This window comes from Mesitornis unicolor, unplaced genomic scaffold (assembly GCF_000695765.1).
Source record: "Mesitornis unicolor isolate BGI_N332 unplaced genomic scaffold, ASM69576v1 scaffold12640, whole genome shotgun sequence".
NCBI classification, from domain to species: domain Eukaryota; kingdom Metazoa; phylum Chordata; class Aves; order Mesitornithiformes; family Mesitornithidae; genus Mesitornis; species Mesitornis unicolor.
This window is the reverse complement of record NW_010156353.1, coordinates 144574-166276: the sequence shown is the minus strand read 5'-3', so window position 1 is coordinate 166276 and position 21703 is coordinate 144574. Positions and strand designations below refer to the sequence as shown.

At 36.0% G+C, this 21703-nt stretch overlaps 1 protein-coding gene across 1 annotated transcript in view; it reads right to left on the bottom strand.

Moving 5' to 3' along the window:
* LOC104544894 (zinc finger protein 385D) overlaps window positions 1-21703 on the bottom strand; it is a gene marked incomplete at its 5' end in the record, with an annotated part of 69130 nt that overhangs the window by 26874 nt on the left and 20553 nt on the right. Inside the window, one exon of the mRNA XM_010189931.1 lies at window positions 3526-3636. Within this exon, the coding sequence (XP_010188233.1) occupies window positions 3526-3636 (111 nt within the window). The remainder of the gene's footprint in view (window positions 1-3525; window positions 3637-21703) is intronic.

The window sequence follows — 21703 nt, the reverse complement described above, 5'->3', positions numbered from 1 at the left end:
CCTGCTGAAGTCAGCTGGACTTCATTTTGCAGGGTGCTTTTAGCAGATGTTTAATGTTTACTACAAAACATGCATTTACAGTTCTTCTGAACTGGTACAATAGCTCTCAGCGGCTGCCAAAGCCTAAATGGCAACTCACACTCTTGCAGCTAAGCACATACTTAAATGTTTTGCCCTGTACTGGATGCACAATGGGAATGTAAATGTTATATACAGATCTCTCTCAATGAAAAAAAGAAAAAAAAACGAATAAAGAAGTTCACTGTGTGAAAAAGACTCCACAGAACCTATCTCTGCTGTTCTAATGTTTTTTCTCAGCATGGAGAGGCTTTGGTTACTTGCTCATTCCTCCCTTCCCTTGTATGAGAACATTTATTTTAAAAAGAAATACTGAACACACAGCTGTCATGAAGATTAATAGATAACTCCTTTAGAAAGAAGCTAAACAATTTTAGACTATTGTACCGCCTTTTCTCATTTTTCTTTGAAATGTAATTTTGATACCATGTAACCAGAAGAAAAGCTCGTCTGCTCTGAAAGAAATCTGTATCAAAGGGGAGAAAATTCTGTATTCTCTGCAAAAATGAAAAATCTCACAGACCTGTTTTATTGTAAACATTTTCATAATACTGTTGTGCAGTAGGTAAATGGAATTTCTATTCATTACTCTCTGATAAATCCTATCTCCAGCATCTAAAAATAAAGACACATTGGCAGAACAGCCACAGAGCCCTAGGTTTCCTAACAGAAAAGCTATTTATTGTTGTTATGGTTTAAAATAATGTTAAACAAAATATGATGAAAATGAAAGGTAGGAATATTCAGTAAATGAAAACTTTTTCACAATAATAAGAGAAAAAATTACAGTGTGTGTGCTTGCCATGCATATAGTAGAGTTACCAAAAAATGATAGCTAATAGCTTTTTTTCTTCAAAGCAATCTCGCCTTTAAGTCCCAACATTAAATTTCTAGTTTAGCACATTTTTGCTTCAAAAACTGATGGACATTCAGAATTACCCAAGCAGCTGAGGAACTTAGCTCTGCCTATTCCCATCACATTCCAGAAAAGCATTTCTAAACTGTAGTGGAACTCTGACTACTTATTATTTCTTGAAAAGCCTAAGCAGAACACTTGGTTATTTTCAGCACTTAAAAAATTGATATGTACTGAAATAAGAAGAGACCATCATAAAGATAGCCACAGATATCTCCTGTGCCATAGGGAAAAGGGGAGAGATAACATCTCAGGTTTATCACTGGGCAGCATTTGGATCATAATCTCTCCATCAATCAGCAACACTGGAATTGCTTTAAAAATTAGGTGAATATTAAAAGTGGAAAGTGAAAGATATTCAGCAAGAATGTCTCCTCATTCCATAAAGTTAATGATAGTGATTTACTTTGAGAAAGGGAAGCATTAGAACAACCTTCTATTGAACAGTGTTGGCAAATTGGAGTACAAGCCCCTAACCCTTGAAGGTGTGAAGGGACAACTAAACATCACCTTAACAATCTTTTCTTCTAAGATTTTGCTGTGAACAGTCTCAGTTAATGGATTTTTTTTCTGAAACCATGTTTTTGACACTGTGGATGACTGAAAATAGCCACTCTGCTTCCTCCTTTCTTTTTTGGAATCCTTTCTAGGAGCAGCAAAATATGAACAGTAGAGGAACATACGAGTTCTCTGACTAAAAAGTATCTGTGTCCACTAATATCTTGTTTGCTTCTGTGTAGAAGAATTTTATTTCAAACATTTTGAAAATGCCTAGCTCCTGTCAGCTAGAAAATGTTCCACTCCAGGTATCAATCTGAGTTGTGTATCTTCTAATGACAAGTCATTCTAATGATGTGCTCATCCTCTCTTTTGTTAGGATCTTTTTGCAGACTAACAAATGGTACAAACTCTTTGAAAGGAAGTGTTTCACTTTGGTGTATAACACTTGAGTGTTTGATGTCTCTTGCAGCTATATACTAAGTTTGACTCAGTGTGACATGCTTTTTCCTAAGACAAAGCTGAAAATTATGAGTGATGAGCTGGGCTGCTCAGTTAGCGGGATCTACTGTGGCCCAGAAGTCTCCATAATCCTCTCTTCACAAATGGCTCTGTATCCATAGCCATAATTCTAGCATCCAGCTTCTAAATGGGAGGTCTTAATTGGACTCTTCTATTTTTATCTGTGAGGGACACAACAGATCCAGAGAATGTATTACTTTCCCTGCACAGTTTGAGAATGATGTCAATGTTATAAGAGGAAGGTGTCCATTTAGTCCATGAACTAGAAAACCTGGCGACATCAGTGAAAGTAAGTACATGATGCTGACTGGTCTGGAAATTGCGACTCAGATCTTGTTAAAATTCTTTCTAAGGAATAAAAAGCTGAGGAGAATGGAGAGAGATGCATTATTTTAATCCCTAGGTGGCCAATCTTTAAAAGAAGGCTTCAAGGTTCAATTTAAGTTATTGATAAGTTCATAGCTTTGATAAATAATTTATAAACTAAAAATAGGTACAACCTGTACATAAATAGTTGCCTACAAAGCAGCAGCAGCACACAGGAATTATTCCACCTCTTCATATGAGTAGCATAAGGAAGGAAACTCATGGAAATTTTCGGGTTAGACCTCACTCTAAATTCAAATATTTTTATTCTGACAGAAGTACCTTCCATATTTAAATTAGTAAAACAGGTAGTAAATGAAAGACATTTCGTAGAGGAAGATAAATTTCTACCAGTGATGCCCATGTGAATAAACTTCCTGGAGTGACTAATATAGCAGAAGAAAAAGTCATATGTCAGGTTTTGCCTGCCCAGATAATGATCCTGGAGAAAGAAAAAAAGGAGTTAAATTCTAGGAGGCTTTTCTGTGAGAGAACAGGTATGTCTTGGTAAGGAGCACCACAGCACATCTTCCTTGGGTCATTATCAGGGATGGGTTTCCTCTGTATATTAGAGACCATCTCCAGTTCAGCTTGCTCGACATCATTGTTGGAGGAATGAGAGGACATAAGGTAGGAGCCAGCTGACAAAAAAAAAACAATTTTTTTTTTTAAGCCTATAGTGGTAGGACAGGAACATTAAAATACAATTCTGGCTAGGGAGAGATACTGTTATAAGGATGGAAAAAGGAAGGTGGATCCATGAGAAATATAAGTATATATGAATATCTTCTAGCATTTACAGGCTGAAAAGGAAGGCAAGCATAACCAGGACTGGTAGAGGAATTAGGACTGAGCAAATATTTCAGCCTTATTAGCAATAATGAATCAATTCATTTTCCTATTTACACTCTGTGCAGCACAACTGAAGTTGATGAGCTTGCAGGGATATATCCGTAGGGAAAATTTGGCCGGGTGTATAAACACTACCAAATAATTGTGTTTATTTGAAGCATCCTACAGCCTTTTCATCTGCTGAGCCACAAACTGAAATCACAACATTTCATTTAGGTTCAATTTATGCAAATTATGGCACATCCCAGAAGATAAGTACATATTTCTAATCTGATACAAAATGATCGACTTACATCAGAATTAAATCTCAGCTGGCAAATGTTGCATGATATGATTTGCTTTCTTCGATGAGGAAGAGGAACCCCGAATGTATGATTTATTACAGCTTTTTGAATTGGGTCCATCTGTAAAGAGAGAAGAAGAAGAAAAATAAAAGCTTTTGCCATTTCACTGCATGCTATGTTTTCTATAGTCTCAGAACAGATTCTCCATCATGCCATACCATAACCCATACAACAGAAAACTATTATATTTCTTTGAAAATTAATATCTCTTCTTTGTGCAGTTTTACAAAGAGTTAATTCAGAAAGGAACAAAGTGTCATTATCTATCTTGAAATACATATCCTTAGTTCAATTCCATATGCACCAATCTCTCTTTACTGAAGAAAGCCAAAAGCTATAAATGCTGAACAAGTTTACCTATCAAAACACCCATTTATGTTTTTTATATTACAGAGAAACTAGCTCACTAAATGAAACAAGAATATGTTAAATAAAATTACCAAGAAAAGGATCAATGGAAATGTGAAGTGTTGTGGTTTAACCCAGCAGGCAGCTAAACACTACAGCCATTCACTCACTCTCTCGCAGTGGGACGAGGGAGAGAATCAGAAGAAAGGTAAATTTCATGGGTTGAGATAAAGATAGTTTAATAGGACAGAAAAGGAAGGGAAAATAATACTAATGATAAAGCAATATACAAAACAAGTGATGCTCAATACAATTTCTTACCACCTGTTGACCTGTTGCCCAGCCAGTCCCCAAGCACCCGCCACTACCCCCTAGCCAACTCCCCCCAGTTTTATTGTTCAGCATGACATCATATGGTATGGAATATCCCTTTGGCCATTTTGGGTCAGCTGTCCTGGCTGCGTCCCCTCCCACCTTCTTGTGCATTCCCATCTTCCTTGCTGGCAGGGAAGTATGAGAAGCTTAAAAGTCCTTGACTTAGGGTAAGCACTGCTCGCAGCAACTAAAGGATCAGTGTTTTATCAACACGACTCTCATCCTAAATCCAAAAAATAGTATTACACCAGCTACCAGGAAGAAAATGAACTCTATCCCAGCTAAAACCAGTACATGAAAGAATATTATATAAAAATAATTCCAGAGTAACAAACAATAGCTTAGTATTATGAAAGATACAATAATTTTCCAGGAACAAAAAAATTAATCTTTTCCATAAAACAACTTCTACACAACCTATGGAAAATCCAAATCCTCCAAAGATTGTGTTTCAGCCATTTAGAAAAAACTATTTTGAATAAAACCTACTTGAAGGATGAATTTCAAGCTTCATGAAAAGCATTATTCTGAACCAACCTCTACCAGAATGCTGTTCTGGCAGTGTCTTCTCATCAGGGCCTCATAAGAAAAAAAGTACTATTTTGGCACAGAATTTCACAAAAGGTACTCAAGAGACTTTTTGATGTGGAGGATTGAAATCAACTTCCTCAAATTTATTGATAAAATTTTATTTTTATTTTTTTTTCCACAGGAAGCATTTGACAGCTATTTTTAAAATCTAGCAATAGCTTTACAGGAACTTGGTAAAACCACTGATAGTTTTTATCTTCAAATCGTATTCTCAAAAATTCACAGACTTTGATGACGTAAATACAACTAATTTTCTAATTCCAACAATAACCAGTTTTCACATGGCACAATTTGTATGCATCTTGCAAAAAAAACCAGCAAACTTTTTCTATGTTCATATCCCCATGATTCACTTTTTTTCTAGTCTGTTTGCAAAGGGTTATTTGATAAATAAAGAAACAGAGCTTTTTCTCTGAGTAACCAGTTATTCACAGAATCTGTAATAGAAGACAGTCATGGCCTCTATTACAGTGAATCTAGAACAGCTCACTAAAGAAATACTGCATCACCTGATAGTTGTTCAGTGTCAGATATTAATTAGGTCATTAAACTAATTCCTGTTGAAAAGAAATTCAGATTGGTAAAAAAAAGGAACAAGGATAATGGCAGAGTTATATAGACAGGTTTGGAAGAAACGCTCAGTTTGAACATCATCTTCAATTTGATGTGAAAGTGAAATACCTCATGTATTTGTGCAACCACCAGCACAAAAAACCCACCAATCCCACCTAGAAAATAGGGATGTCACTGTAACATAACCCCAGAATAACACTGATGGCTCACTATATCAAGCTCCAAAACACTACAGCATGCTGTATAAGACTTTCTATAGTGATCAAACGACGAGCTAGGGGGACTCATTTAACTCAATAATATGCTCTTGAGAAAGACCATGGTCCAAAAATACTGTTCTATACAACAGAAAGAACATAATCACATAGGAAAGTAAATAGACAGTAACAGCTTTTCTTTTTTCCACCGCTCCACTATTCAAGAGGTGACTTCTCATGTGAGCAGAACCAATAGACCTGTACTCTGTGATTTTCGACACTAAAGCATAACCTGGTCTTAACTGATGCTATTTCATTGCTGCTGAAGTTTGGAGAAATTTAGCCTACATTTCTTTAGAAAAGAAAGGGCACTGTTCCTTTCACTACTGTGGGTCTATGATACTCAGAAAAAGCTCAAGCTCAGACATATAAGTAAGTCAGCAAATGGTAACAAGAAATTGTGCATTCTTTGATTCAGTGTAGCTGTTTGCCTTCACATTGACCACAGTTGTGAGACACCATTAGCTTAAGCTTCAGTGTAAACATGTTAAACTCTTTCTCATTATCTCACAAGTGCAGTAAGTTAAGAAAGCAAATGAAGAAGCTCACTAATGGTCATATGAAAGGTACCACCATGGTTCATAAGATGAAACAGCTAATTTTTTGAGTTGGATTTACCCATCTTCACAGCAATAATTCTAGCTCCAAATGGGGTTGGATGGCTTGGGTAATTGTTGCTCACATATTGAGAATGAGACAATTTTTCAGAATTGAGAAAAATCATGAATATGTGGAATAGTTGGTCTATTTTCTATTTGATTTTATTTTGGTCTCATGGAAAAATGTGGAGTTTCTTTCCAAATCACTCCACAGTTTTTCTCTTGTTTATCTGCTGATACAGAAACCCATCTGCACACTTCCCTTTCTCTTTCTAAAGATGCAGACTTCCATATGTACAGCTACATGGCCTTACTGTGAACTGGATGATTTGTGTTTGTGGCTCTAAATGAAGAAGTGTTCTGGATAGCCTCCAAGTTGATTAAGAAAAGCTGCTTCAAAGTAAGAATCACTTCTCTGCCAATTGCTCTTTGATACTGCAAAGCAAAATTAAACTTCAAAACTTAGCTCCAGATCCTAATAAAGTTGAGACAGAATGCTGGACTGGTATTTGACATTACTGTTTTTCCCTGGAGATTTCATTTGGAAAACACCACTACCAATCCATAAATTTCAAATAAACATCCAAAAACACCAGATAAGCCTCCAGAAATTTTGTGCAGAAAATTTGAGAGAGGTAACAGCATACCTAGGTGCAGCACGATAAGCACTCAGATCTCACAGACATTAGAAGAGAGAAGCCCTGCTGAGAGTCAGAGGAACAACGAGAGACAGCTGATTGCCAGAAAACAGAGAGCAAGAATTGTAGGGATGTATAAAGATGGAAATAATATCATGTAGCTGAGATAATCAGCAAGGTGTGAGATACTTAACAGAATCTCCAAGCACTTCTAGGCTCACAGAATGTTACTAATTAGATGTATAAATTGTATTTCAATTTCTGTAAATGGTATTTGCTTTCAAAATCAAAGCTATCGTGATAAACCTTGATAAAATCTGTTTTTTACTTATTGTTAGTGCTATATTACGATTGCTGGGTTTTTATTTTATTTCTTAGATGCTATTGACTTCATTTACTCCCATCTTCAGAGGCTTAGCGTACTTCATTGAAATCCAGGCTTAAAACCAAGGGCATGGCAGAAGTTGGCCCCTTCCTGTATTTTATTAGCTTTGACCTGATTGCTCTCATTTGGTCTTGGTTGCTTGTTTCAAATTCAACCTTGTCAGACCAACAACCTTGTTCTTTGTTCTTGTGCTCACCACAGCACAATAGCTCTTTATTTTGTTTATTGCAGATGAAAGGAGTGGGTGTTGCATGAACTTTTCTGGGTGAAACATTTACCACAAAATCACAAAGAACTTGACCCAGGAGGTGCCATGTTATCCTACCTGCCTGGGCAAATTTTCCAGAATCACCATAGCTGCTATCCTTGAAGGTCTTTTGTAGCCAAGTTTCCATCTCATTAGATTTCACTAAATACCTGAAGAAGTCAGAACCCAGTCTGATAAATTTTACCTACACCGCTATTTGATCCTTTAGAAATACAAATTTTAATAATTATTTATGAAATTTATGTAAGAGTTCTTTTTCTTTTGTGAATGATTTTTTAATGCTAAAACTGAAATTCAAACACATAGTTGTTGCTGAATTTCAACACATCTTTTACACATATATGGATTTTATAAGTCCTTTTTATATGACTTCTCATCCCAGAGGCATAAGAGTATGCCTAAGTTAAAAACAATGTCAAATTGATAGCAAAGGAAAGCATGCAAGTTTGATACATAAAGGTTCAAATCACAAAAGGATGTAAACCAAAAGGAGTTATTTTTATTTTATTTTATCTTTTAATTGTGTATTAAAGCCAAGGCAATTTCAAATGCTTGAGGTTGGTAGTAAACTAATGGAATTGCACTAACGTTTATAAACAAAAGCAACCAGGCCAAAGGATGATGATGATAATGTGGATGTTCAGAGGCTGTTCAGAACATAGCACAGACCTAAAACAATCAAATAAGTAAGAAGGTATTTTTGCCTCAAAGCTAAAGAAATTAGCTGCAAAAGATTGACACAAATCACTATGGCCCTGTACTAAGTGAACAGAAGAACTCGTCAGGTCATTGAAGCTTTGAGGAAAAAACTGCTGTAGATCATTTTAGTGGTAATTTACAAAAAAAATTACCCACCAAAAGACTGACCTCCATTACTTGAACAGGTAAGTGAATTCAGTGACACAGCTATCAAGATCTCTCAGAATTTCCATTTATAAAACTGCATGACGTGTGCAGTTTTAGCACCAAACAGTTTAAACATAACACTGCTTACTGCATTATAATTGTGACATACTAGCAGGAATAGTTTCTATTCTTTGAAGAGCAGTTACTAAGCCATGGGAAATCTCCAGTTATAACTTGATTATTTCCAATTGAGAATTAAGGAGTTCCCCTCCAATGTCAGTAGTATCCAGAATTCACAATGATTTCCCCTACAATCATGCTGAACAATTGTACAGATGCAGCAATATTATATGATTACACTACATTACATTGTTATACTATTACTTATGCAGAAACTCTGAAGTTCTGGAGAACTGCTTGGCATTCAGCCTTCTATCACCTGGTATAGAGTGCCCATATTTTGGGCACTGTTCAGTTGACTCCTTCTTCTCCAGGAGACACTTAGCATCTAATGCAACTGCACATTCTGTGATTCTGTGATTCAAGCTGTACAAAGCATGATCGATAGGTCTAAAACGTCCAGAAAGTATTTAACCTACTAGGTATCACACATTGCATTTTATTTCTGTGTGTGCACAACCATCTAAAACCGCTTGAAAGTATTTTTTAATTGTGCATGTTAAAAAAAACAATAAAAATCTCTGCATCACATGTAGCAGGTCTGATGCTTTCCAGAAGTGCCAGATCTATAACTTACCATCTACCTGATGCATTCCTAATATACTTGTGTCCAGGTTAGAAACCAGACAGTTCAACAACAGCTCAGTGTTTTGAACCGAAGCGTATTTGACTTTCTGTATTTCCATAAGAAATACATGTCATTGTTAGAGCTAGCAATCTAGGGTCTTTTTTTCAACACCACATTAATCTATGAATAAGAATCTTATAAACAAACCAAAGAACACAATTCAAAAGGAATGATGGGAAGAGCTTAGTAAGCATAATTAAATAAAAAAAAAGCATGTTCAACAACATTTTAGTTTTATGTGAAAGTAAAACAATATGATGTCAAATGGTTAAAATGCATGTTCTAGAAGTGCTGCCATGCATGGCTTATCCTTTTTGCAGCTAATGTATTCACTGTTGCCCTAGTAATTATGGTTAATAATTATGCAGTGAATCAAACTCAGCACTACACATCTTTTCTTAGCGTCTATCATTTCTGCTCTTACCAATGAAATAGAGTAGAACTAACCTGATGTTTTTCATGTATATAAAATAGAAATATTACTTCACCAAGTTAAATATAAAATAATTCATATAAAGTACCACAATGACTACAATAATGTGCATTATTAGCAGAAGAATTGCTTTTCTTTTTAAAATGGTATCTATCAAAAACAAAACTGCAGTCAGTTCCCAAACAACGTAACTGGTTTATGTAATGTGAATAGTACTTCAGAATGAATTTCCCAAGTAAACTTTTGATTATCCTGTTGAAATGTCTTGTTTTTTGAAATTATTTTTTTTAATGAAGCTGTTTAATTCTAGCAGTTGTCTAGTCACCTTTCTGATGTGACTCAAGTATTTCTTTCCTGCTTTCCTTTTTGCTCTCTTTTTCTTGTAGACTTTTCCACTCGGCAATGAGTTGCTAAGGTGGCAGCAGCATTTCTGGTAAACTGCTTGAATATACAGAAACCAGTAAGAGGAAAAGGATTTGCATTCATCGTGGTACTGCACAGAAATACTGTAACCTCATAGAGCTTATGCAAATCCTTATACTCTGATTGTCTAATAATGGTTGTCAGTCAAAAGACAAGAATTTGCATATGGTAAGGCTAGTGAGAAATAATCACGCAGTGATTATGCTAATCAAACACACTAAACAACATGTGAAGGACTGTCAAACTGGAACAAATCTGTGTATGTATGCATGCGTATGCTAAATACAGAAACACAGTGCTAAAAGAACATTAAAGAGGCGGATCAAGCCCTTAAAACCATGAAATGCCTATAAGCCTTAATTTAACACTTTCACAAACTTACATTTTTGAAATATGTTCACATATCTTTTCTGAAAGATCTTGGCTTTGTTCTGTTCAGAAGATAGACAATGTTCACTTAATGAGCAACTGTTCAACATTGTGTTTTGTCCAAGGGGTTCAATGGATAGCCCTAGACCTCATTTACTGTATAAAGCTGAAACTCTGCTCCCAATGGGAATTACTAGCCTATTCATTGGGTCTCCTACAGTCTTCATTGACACAGGATGTGAGTACTTCACAAGTATAATTAACTAATTTTCAAAACTTCTTTGTTAGAGAAAAGATGGTATTTCTCAAAAATACTAGTTCCAGATAACCAATTTAATATACTTAATAGCACTTACTATTATATTGCCTTTCATATGTTCACCATACAGCTCCTGACTTGAGATACATCGGTGAAGGTGCTACACAGACTAAATGCAGCCTTACAACTGCAAGTGGGACTTAACAATGCAAAAAGTTATCTGAGAAAAGCTTGGGTTAAGTGGCTTGCCTTGCATCTCTCAGAACAACTCTCCAGGGTGGTATTCAACTGGTTTTCTGCAATGGGATGGCTCTTTCTTTCTCTTCAATCCAATCTCATTCAAAACATGTTTCCCAGTTTCTTCAACAAACAGAGCAAGAATATCATGGGTAATAATATTCCAAATTACAAAACCATGATTATTCCCTAGTGCTGATCCAAAGGACACACAATACTCTACCTGATTCTACCAAAGAAGAGAAGGTGAAAGGCAAATAAATTTGGCATGTCTGTCCTATTGCTCAGTTATCCAGTGGACAATGCTCAATACAACAACTGCAGCACAAGAACAGACTAACATGACCACCTTGAAAGTGGGAGAATTACTCGACTTCTAGTGGGCGTTACCGAAGTGGTGAGAAGGAAGGGGTGGATTATTTATTTTCAACTGCTCACTTAAATGGTCAATGGCAGACAGTAAAAGTATGATTAAGCACAAAACAATTGCTTAAAACAAAAAGAGATGTGTTATAATCTCTCTAAAGAGATCTCTAAAGGTACCAATAAAGACAAAAACCTAAGGTTTACACATGCCATTTGTCTTCTCAGCTTCAACCAACAGCAGAGCAAAAATAAGCTAATGAGAGAAAGAACCCATTAGAAAAAAGCTAAGGACATTTTCATGATTTGTGCTTAAGAAAAGAGCTCAGAACAAAAGGTTGGCAGGCATAATGAGGGTTACACAACAAATACCCAACAGCATCTTTCATATGTGAATGAATTTCAGAAAACTGGACCAAATGTTATGATTGATATTTAATAACAGTGGGTCTTTCTAATGACAACAACAATAAAAAGCAGGATGTGTGCCAGAGATAGAACTGGCAGAGGGGCACTTGATTCACTCTTGCAAGTGAATTGCTCACAAGTACGAGAGTCCAAAGTGGTCTCTACAAAATACTACATGTTTTTCAGAGAAGTGACTGTGTATAGACGCGTTTAAGGAGTGGGCAAATAATTCTGCAATGCAACCTTCCTGATCATGCTGCTATGCTTTTTTAGCCTATTTTAAAAATTCTTCTTATCTACCACATTTTTTCTGGTGACTCCAAAGAAACCTTTAAGAACTAAGGCATAAAGTATAATCAAAATGTTTAAAAATATATATTCTTATCTGAAAAAAAAACAAACAAAGGATGCTTCAGACATTATTAAAATAGTCTATCAAATCTATACTTTTATAACATTTCAACACATTTCAAAATCTGTCTTAATGAGTTAAGATTTAGCACTGGGAGAAGTCACAATTCTTAATCCATACTTGTAGAACCAGAGAATGAGAGACTAAAAGGGACTCCAAAACATCATTTAATCTATATTTTACACCATGAAAGGACACAAATATTATGGGGACAGAATATTTTTTTCCTGTGTTTTGGCGGTGGTGTGTGAGTGAGCAAATAGTTTAAAGAAGCGAAGGTTAAAACACAGCAGCTGAATCTCGGAGAGACAGAAATTTTTCAGATTCTCATTTTCCAACTGTTTCAGAGTAAAACACATCAACAATCCAGTTGAAACATTTTCCAAAGCTGCTCTGCTTGCTTAGCCACTAAGTCTCCTAAATGGATGTCTGTCTTCAAAATCTAGTAGAAGCATTTCACTTCATGTGCAAGTGTAAACATTTGTTGCCATGATTATTTGATCACAGACTTTTTTTTTTTCTTTTTTTTTTCTTTTAGGTCAGCACTGAAAAAAAGCACATACAATATCTTCATTCCCTCCTCTCAGAAGAAATGTTCTTCTATCCTTATGAAAATTCAAGGATAAATCTATGTGACCAACTGCCATCATATCGCCAACCATCTTGAGATTCACGACAATTTTATTTAAATTAATTTCATGACTAGCAGTCAACACAGAAAAATAATGTTCCCCAGGCTCTTGACACATAGGAACTGAAGTGCTATAGTTTGCATATGCAGCAACTCTTCTATCAGGCAATGGTTAAGTATGAAGGTAAATAATGTGCACAGCTATATTCATAGCCCTCATGCAGATCACTAAGAGCATTATATCTCCTTGCGTGCAAAAAAAAATATTTTAACTTTGCTTGGCTCATAGATTATGGCCTATAGGAGAAATCATTAACCTGCTTACTTCCTCCATATTATTAGCTCTAAAACCTGCCTGAAGTTTTGAACCAGGATGAGACTGTGTTCACGAAACTCACTTCCACTAAGACACAGAGAAATAGGAAATTGTAAAATGGAAGAAAAAAGTAGTAAATTCCTCTTTATATAGTTCGGGAGCTTACATAATAATGAAAAAAAAATTTACTGTGCTTAGTAACTACATATGCGTAAACAACATTAGAATATGGTATTAAGCTGCACAAGACCCCAGGAAGATGAGAGAAATAGGTGGCCAGGAGGTGGCTTGCATTTTAATAAGGTATTTGTAACTGGAAAATTAAAAGCAATCTGCATTTCTACTTCAGACTCTTTAGGATGCAGAAAGTTGGAAAAGACAGAAAAGAAATAATTTAGAACAAATGGAGATTATTACATAATTAAGCCAACTTCCCATCAGTTGAAATGTCTCACATTTCTTCATGGTACAAGACCAAAATTATATCCCCTTTCGATGAAAAGAACACACTTATACCTGTATTGTGACTGTACTTTTTGAGTAATTCTCTCCAGATTGCCACTGAGGTTCATTCCAAGTCTTCTGCCAGTCTTAGTGACTAAATCATTACAGCGATCCTGAGTGCACTGAACAGCTGTGGAGAATATAGTTATGGCTCATTCAATATTTGAAGCACTTTAATCCCTCCCTACCCATTTCTGAAATGTGAAGCATTAAATAATTCTCAGCATGTTTTCATATAATTTGGAAAAAGATGAAAAGTTAACAGCATACGCTTCTGTGTGATTTCATCTTTGAAGTTTTATCTGAATGACATGTCAAAATTAAGATTTAGAAAAAAGTATTGCCAGGGAAGTACCATTCTGACCCTGACTTCTGAGCCTTTTATAGATCAAATCATAACTAAATGAAACAAAGGAAGGAAAAAAACCTTACAGTTACTTTTGTGCCTACAGAAATATAAGTCCCAAATTTCAAGATATCTCAAAACACGCTTAAAACTGCAATCTCCACTCCTCCCAGGAGTCCACTACCATAAATAATTATTCATATATCTACAAACTAAAAAATGTGGAGGTAGTAGGGGGTCTTCAGTTTTTGGGCCTACTTCAGTTACTTTTGGTTTTGGTTTTTTTTTGTTGTTGTGAAAGGACAATCTAAGAAGAAGCAATTCATTCATTTCTTCACTGTCATGGCAGATTGTGACATGGTTTATTTCTATACTAGTGATTTGGCTTGGACTTAGTTCACTTTTTTCCTTGAATTCTCTGTTTAAAGTCACTTCACGTAGATTTTGGTCTCTCCATGATTTTAGATCAAGCAAACTCAACCTGGATGCCCTTATCCTAAATCAGTTCCGACTATATTGGTCCTGACACACACAAGGTAGTCAGAGGTACATTGACTGGATAAGGACTGTGTTCCAATCTATAGTCCAGAGCATAAGAAGAGATGCTGTGTCTCTCCAGGGTAGAACCCCAAATAAACTAATACTTGTGGATGGGAACCAGAATTTGGGCAAAAAGGAAGGGATGGAGCAGCTAGACACTGAGCTACTGCTGACAAGTGGCCTTGTGAGTTCTTCCACGTCCTCAGCTGACCCCCAGCCAGAAGGGCAGTATCACTTAACATTCAGTGAAGCTAGGGTGCTGTTGAGTATTTTGAATTAATCAGGTTGAAAAGGATTTCATCTATATTATGAACTTAAACAGAATAGGAGGTCTCATCTGAGTATTTCACAGTGCTTTACAAAGACCACTTACAAGCAGGTAATTAACATATGAAAACTGAGCTGTACTAGAACTTTTGGCAAATCCACTTGTTCTCATTCACAACCTTATGCCTTAGCACTAGATAGGACAGGCATAATTGATTCAAAATCATCTATGTCTAGAGTACCTCACACAAGTACCTATGGATGTGAAGACAGGCAATTTTATTGCATGTGAACTGACTAGTTGTTGCCTGCAAGTCAAGTAGTAAAAGACACCTGCACTGCTAGCATATCTTTTCAGAAAAGAAACTCCACAACGCACAAACAGTCCAGAGTTGGTTATTTTGAAGGCTTCCATTTTATATACAAATTGATGTCTATGGATACCGTATGGTTGCACTGTCTCTGCTTTTATAGTGAAAGCTATGCCATGGAGATATCTGAAACACAGAATAGGTAAGAGGGACCTGATGAGAAGGCAGCAACTAATGAAAGAATTCTGAAAAAATGAGGAAGAAACTAAAACTGCAGTGCAAGCCCCATAGGATTTGCTTCTAACTTCTTCGATACCTGCAGAGCTCTGAGCCCTAAGACTGGTTTTATTTTCTAACTATTTAATTATCTGTGATTATAAAAATAACATTAGTAATGAAAACGTTATTCCACCTGGTACTATAAAGCTCTTTTAGCTTTATACTGAAATTATATAAGAGATGAACCCTATCCACAAGGAATTATTCCTGCTTATTTTGACACTGATGGAGCAAGTTCAAACCAAGACCTGACCTTGGATTTCAGCTTTGACAATTATGTCCATATCTTAAAACTTACGTAACTGTACACCTTCATGTGCCAGGATTAATCATTAATGACCAGGATCTTTGTGACACATTCAAAAGGCCAAGAAATATTATCCTCATCTTACAGATGGGAATTGAAAGTAATGGTTCAAGGTCACTGCAGAGACCTGTGCCTGAATATGCAGCCGAACCTACCACTTCCTTCACCAACCCCTTCTTCCTAGCTCAGAGCAGTGTCCTTGGGCAACCCCTCACCACATTTCACGTGGCTTTTGGTTCTTGTTTCAGAAGACAGTCTCACCTACCAGGAGGGAAGCTTTTACCCTGGCAGCTCTCAGGAGCAGCTGCAGGCACAAACAGTTCTGCTATGGGATAGGATACTTTAAAAAACCACTTTACTTTCAGGAGCAGCTGCATATTTCAGTGCTTCAAACCAATACCCCTCCTCTTTTCCTATGTCTTCTTAAGAGTGCTCCTGCCTTTTCAGGCACTACTGAGAAAACAGTGCTTATCGTAATCTCCTTTAAATTTGCATAGTAGATTGCCTTTGCCATGGTTATGCCTACAGCTTGAAAGAAGAGGAAGCTAGGAGACTCAAACACAAAATTAAAAACTACAGTGTAGTTTGTTTTATTGAAATGGACTTGTATCTGCTCAAACCCTTCCACACCTGAGAAATACTTGTTATTTAAAAAGGCATCTGTGCAATCACCAATTTGAATTGATCATTGGAAAGCTTTTCTTCTTTCCCCTTCTAAAAATCTTCAGTTCACGCTCTATATGAGGAACCACACAGCACATCTGCAGCATGCAGCAGTGTCAACTGATCCTGAAAAATCCAGTATGTTCTTGAGAACCATCCATTAGCTGTTTACAAATGGCATTTCTGAAGCACTGTCATTCAAGTAACTGCTCTTAGATTTCCTTTCAGATTTACAATTATTGAAATGGAATTACCAGTGCAAATTTTCTCTTTCTTTCTGTCACTTCTTGTCTTTCTCATTATTAACTAGAACTGTAAGTTTAACACTTCAAGTAGTATTATGCACTTATCAGCCTAGGGATTGGTCACATTGGTAGCTCTCAGTGTAGAGCTACATAGCCTTTTGCTGCTGAAAACCAAAGAAAAACAAGCCAAAACCATGGTAAAACCTTTCAAGATTTCAGGCAGGTCAGGTTTCCCAACTGTTAACAGCAAATGTGAACTCAAGTAGACTCTGCCACTCCCTGGTTGCTCTGTGAAAGACCTGCACCTCATCAAATCTGCTCCTGTCCATGGCTGGTACCTGAATTGGCACTCCTGTTTGGCCCAACACAGTGTTTGTCAGACTTCTAACCAGGGCATTCATGATGACTGTAACATGATGACATCTTCCAGCAGTAAGTTTCTCTTCCATGAAGCCTTCACAGAAATCTGACAGAGACTACATGTACTTTCCTTAATACTCTTTGAGCAGAATGAACACTGCTAGTGAAGGTCAATTACTATGCAAATATCCAGTAATTGCACCAGTCAAACCCAAAATGTGTTACACAAAAGGTACTTAAAACAAACAATCAAACAAACAACAAAAATAAAACAAAAAAAAATCCAAGTAAAAGTAGTAATGAGAAATGACAAGTTAATGAGAAATGGCATGAGTTGATTATTAAGAAACGGAGAAAAACTGCTTCCCAGTGTAAATTTTCAAAACTTATGTTGTTTACAATGATGTAAATATAAAAATGCAAAGCTAAAACTTTAAACGGGCACATTGCAAGTCCTATGTTTCTATAATTATGCTTTTGCTGTCTAAGATTAATCAGGGTACTTAATGATGCAAAAAATTACATTTATAATCCAGTCTGAATACAGCTGTACTGCAAGCTAAGATCTAAGTGCCATTAAGGTAAATGGAATTAATGGGCTGTCCCTGGCAATCTTTATATCTATCAGTTACTAATTAACATTCTTCTGCAAAGAAGAATTTATGGGGAAAAATACACACAGACGCAATAATGTTAAAACTTGCAACACACTGTGGTCACAGGGTAGTTGTGCAGCTGTAACAGACAATGTGTTGTGCTCATTTCAACAGAGAACAAGAAAGCGTCAACTGGCACTGCAATCAGTAAAATCTTTTATGTTGTCATTTATTTTATATGGCAGCAAATTATTACTACCAAGGATGAACTTTTGAGGGAAATGTCAACTTCAGCTAATAATGGAAGGACTGAGCAGAAGCAGCAATAAAAACCTGATAGTTAAATTAGGTACTAAGAAAAATGAACACTGCATGTGTTATCTTTTCAGATAATGTAGCACATTTGCTGCTTCCAACATATGACTCCCAACTTGATTCCTGATTTTATGCATTCAGTACTTGCATTAGTTTTAAAAGCGTTCCTGCCAAACTTTTACCTCAATCTTAATTTGGCTCTCTTTTGGTTTTGACTTTATGACACAAAAAACATTGCACAATTCTTCAGGGTCCTTTTAAAATTCTGCTTATCTTCTTGCCTGTAAACCTATGCACTATCACTTCACATACCAGGGACTAACAGCAGAGAATAAATATTACAATGAACACCAGAGCTCTTTCCTATTCTGGACATATTTTGTGCCTCACTTCTTTTTGGAAAACAAAGAAAAACAAAACAAAAAACCCAACAAAACAACAAAGCCCCTATCCCCCTCAAAACACTCTCCTGCTGCCCACAGAAAACCCCCAAGGAACAGACACACATATAAGTGAGTTGTGGCATGAATCAAATCAAGTGGCAACTTGCATCTGCAAAATATCCTTCTCACTAAAAGCAGTAGTAGTTAGTAATTTTAAACCAATACTTACAGTAAGAGAACAAAAACATTAATTATTTTGAACTTATACTTACAAAAATCCAGCTTAGCGTTAATCGAGTTAATCCTTCAAATCACTGATAACAGTATTACTCCAAGTAAACATCATAGAATTAGGATGATTTTAATCTTTCCAGACCCTGACCAAAAATGGTATATAATTACAACATGGTATATTACTACCAAAAATGGTAATAATATTATTACTGGTATTTATACAAGTTAGATTTATTATACAATAATTGCACAATGAATTTTAAGTTATAACATAGACATGATGGCTGACACTAATCACAATTTAATGCCTTTCAATTAAAGTTGTAAAGCAACATTTAGGATATTCACACATTTTTCTAATTTAGCCAGTAAGATGCCAGTGATAAAAAAATCCTAACTTTAGATCTTACATGAACAGCTATTTTGCACACACTGTAGATAATTACAGATAAGATTTTTAATTAACTCACAAAGACTTAGCATAATTTACCACATAGGGAAAAAAAAATCCTGACTCCTTGAGAAAATTCATTATACTGCTATAAAAATATGTTGTAAATTAGTAAGAATTCCATTCTAGTGCTATAGGAATAAGCACCAAGTATTCTACCAAGCTGTATTGTGAATACCATCTACTCTCTTGGACACTCCACCATGACCTCCCAAAATAAAATACAGTCACATTCAGAATTACTTGTCTGGACTGTGGAATTTAAAGCAGTAGGGCAGGAGAAGTTTGTTAAAAATAAATACCGATTTACAAATGTTGATAAGCTTGCAGGGAAAAGACCAAAAAGTCTATAAACCCAGTATCAAAAAATATAACAGACTAGTGAATTTGCTGCTTCAAGAGCACAACGAGAAATACATAATTTCATTTTTCTGCAGGAATTGAATGAGATAACAGATAAACCCTATCAGGCTGGATCTGACTGCAATGCAGTAAAGCTAAAGTAAATGTCCAATATTTCCATTATACAGTATGGCACATTTGCAATATAACTAAAAATACCACTTAGAATTTCTATTCAAATCAATGCTTTTTAGAAACTATTTTTAATGCTTCTGATTAGGAAGCATATTTGGTTCAAATAAAAACACATGTTTTAGAGTTCTTCTCCGTTGCTCTCTATGCTAGTGCATCAGATATGTTATTGAAGGGCCTAGTAGTGCTTCTATACTGAAGTTGTAGAAGGCTTCTCCACAAGAACCCCCCCTATTTAAGCATTTATAATAATCTTGAATGATATGCTTTTTGCTCTGAATGTTATAGAAAGGAAAAGAAGTTCTTTTCTAGGGAGGTCATTTATTGACCTAAAATCAAAGGCAAATGGAAACACCATGTAAAAGTATTTTCAAACACCATGTTAAAGGCAAATATTTTCGCAATGAAGAAGGAAGATAAGTAAGACAATTACACGATAGTATGGTTCAATCTCTGGTTATTTGCTTTTAATAATGAACATTATGTTAGCAAGAGAGCTGGACTGACCATTCTGCACAGCGGAGTTCTGCCTTTTAGTTATCTATAATGCAATGTGTTATTTCACCAGAAGTTGCTGGGTAGCAGGTCATTGTGCATACCTTTGATGTGCAAATTCATGCTTAAATGCTTTGAAGAATTAGAGCCTAAAGTCTATATTGAAATCACAGTAATATAACATCCTATCCTTTGGTGCTATATCTGAATGCTGTCTCTTACAGAGAACTCTACCAAGAGCTAGACAAGGTGGTGTTGACTCTGAAATACATTCAGTGTGAAAAGCTATTTTTCAGGTAGCTGATATGATAAAAGTGGTCTTTGTCATTCTTACTTATGTTATCTGTTTGTTGCCACACTGTTCTACTTAAAAATAACCACCATTCCTTTTATCTAGCTTGTGAGCCACTTTTAAAACAACATGAAACAGTCAGAGCATCAAACTTTCAAAGGTTTCATGGTCCTATAAATATTGTAATAAACATCTGATTTCTAAACTTTTAAATCTTAAGTAAGGCATTAAGTTTGCCTTTTTGAAAAGCAGTCTAAAGAATTGTTTCCACAATGTATGTGTTAACAGTCAATGCAGTGGCACAAGGGTATGACTGTGACCTGTCCCTCCAGTCTCTTAGTAAGCAGTTTTCACAGAAGACAAGACTCTCAGTTTCCTGAAGCTCACCCACCTTAGAGCCACTTCAACACCCATATTTCTCACGCACTGCCCGAGGACAGTTACAATTACCCTGCTCCATAAATACACCTCTGAGGTGACAAGCTCCTCATTTTGCACTTTTCTCTGGGTGGATGACAATGGCCCAACCAAAATAAACTGAATCTCATTGCTGCAGCTGCTGTTACACTGCACCTATGGGAGTTGACCATCTCTAGAAAATGCTTTCAGGCATCCATGAGAGAAGCTGATAGGAGAGCTCAAACAGTTCCTCTCAGGCAGACGGACACCTTTTGCCAAAAGGTGCATACAAATAAAAAGAAAGGTTAAGGCTACTCAAGGTCTGCAGATTTGGGTTTTAGATTTATCTCTATACTTTTTGGAAAACTCAGTTACCTGTTCAGAAGCAACATCTAAACCTGAGCCAAGAGATAAAAGCCTTCCCCATACACTTTTCCTCCTACATTTTTCCAGCCAATGTCCCTAAGTATTTCCTCTCTGCTCACTCACATTTTCTCTCTAGGCAGGCATTTTTAATGGCTAGAATACTCTTTTGCTCTTAGACTCTGGCCTGCAAAACATAAGCTTAATAACTGAGATGGCAACAGGAAAATCAATATTTTCTGGTGACAAGCTCATCATTTTTTCTGTAAAGAGCCTCAATATTCTTTCCAGAGATAAGGTGTATATCATTCATTGTTTTCTGCAATACCTATTCCTCCATTGAAGCCTCATTTGATTTCATTATTGAGCCAGTATAATACCAAGCAGGTAATCTTATGCAAATATATTATTCAGACAAAATAACATAGCTTCTCCACAGCCATATATACAAAAAAATACCTGTTCCAAAGGGTTTGTAATGGATTTCTGGTGGTGCCTTTTCTTCTTCCTCTTCTTTTTTTTTTTTTTTTCAGAAGCATTTTTTCATAAATTGGGTATAGTTCCTAACAATGTTTAAGTGATTATAGATCAAACTTAATTTAGCAATGCTACTGTATCAGTGAAGGGTTACTTAGAAACAAATGGCAACAACATACTGTCCACTGAGTTTAAAATCTGTCTTTAAACAGTCACATTTCCTGCTG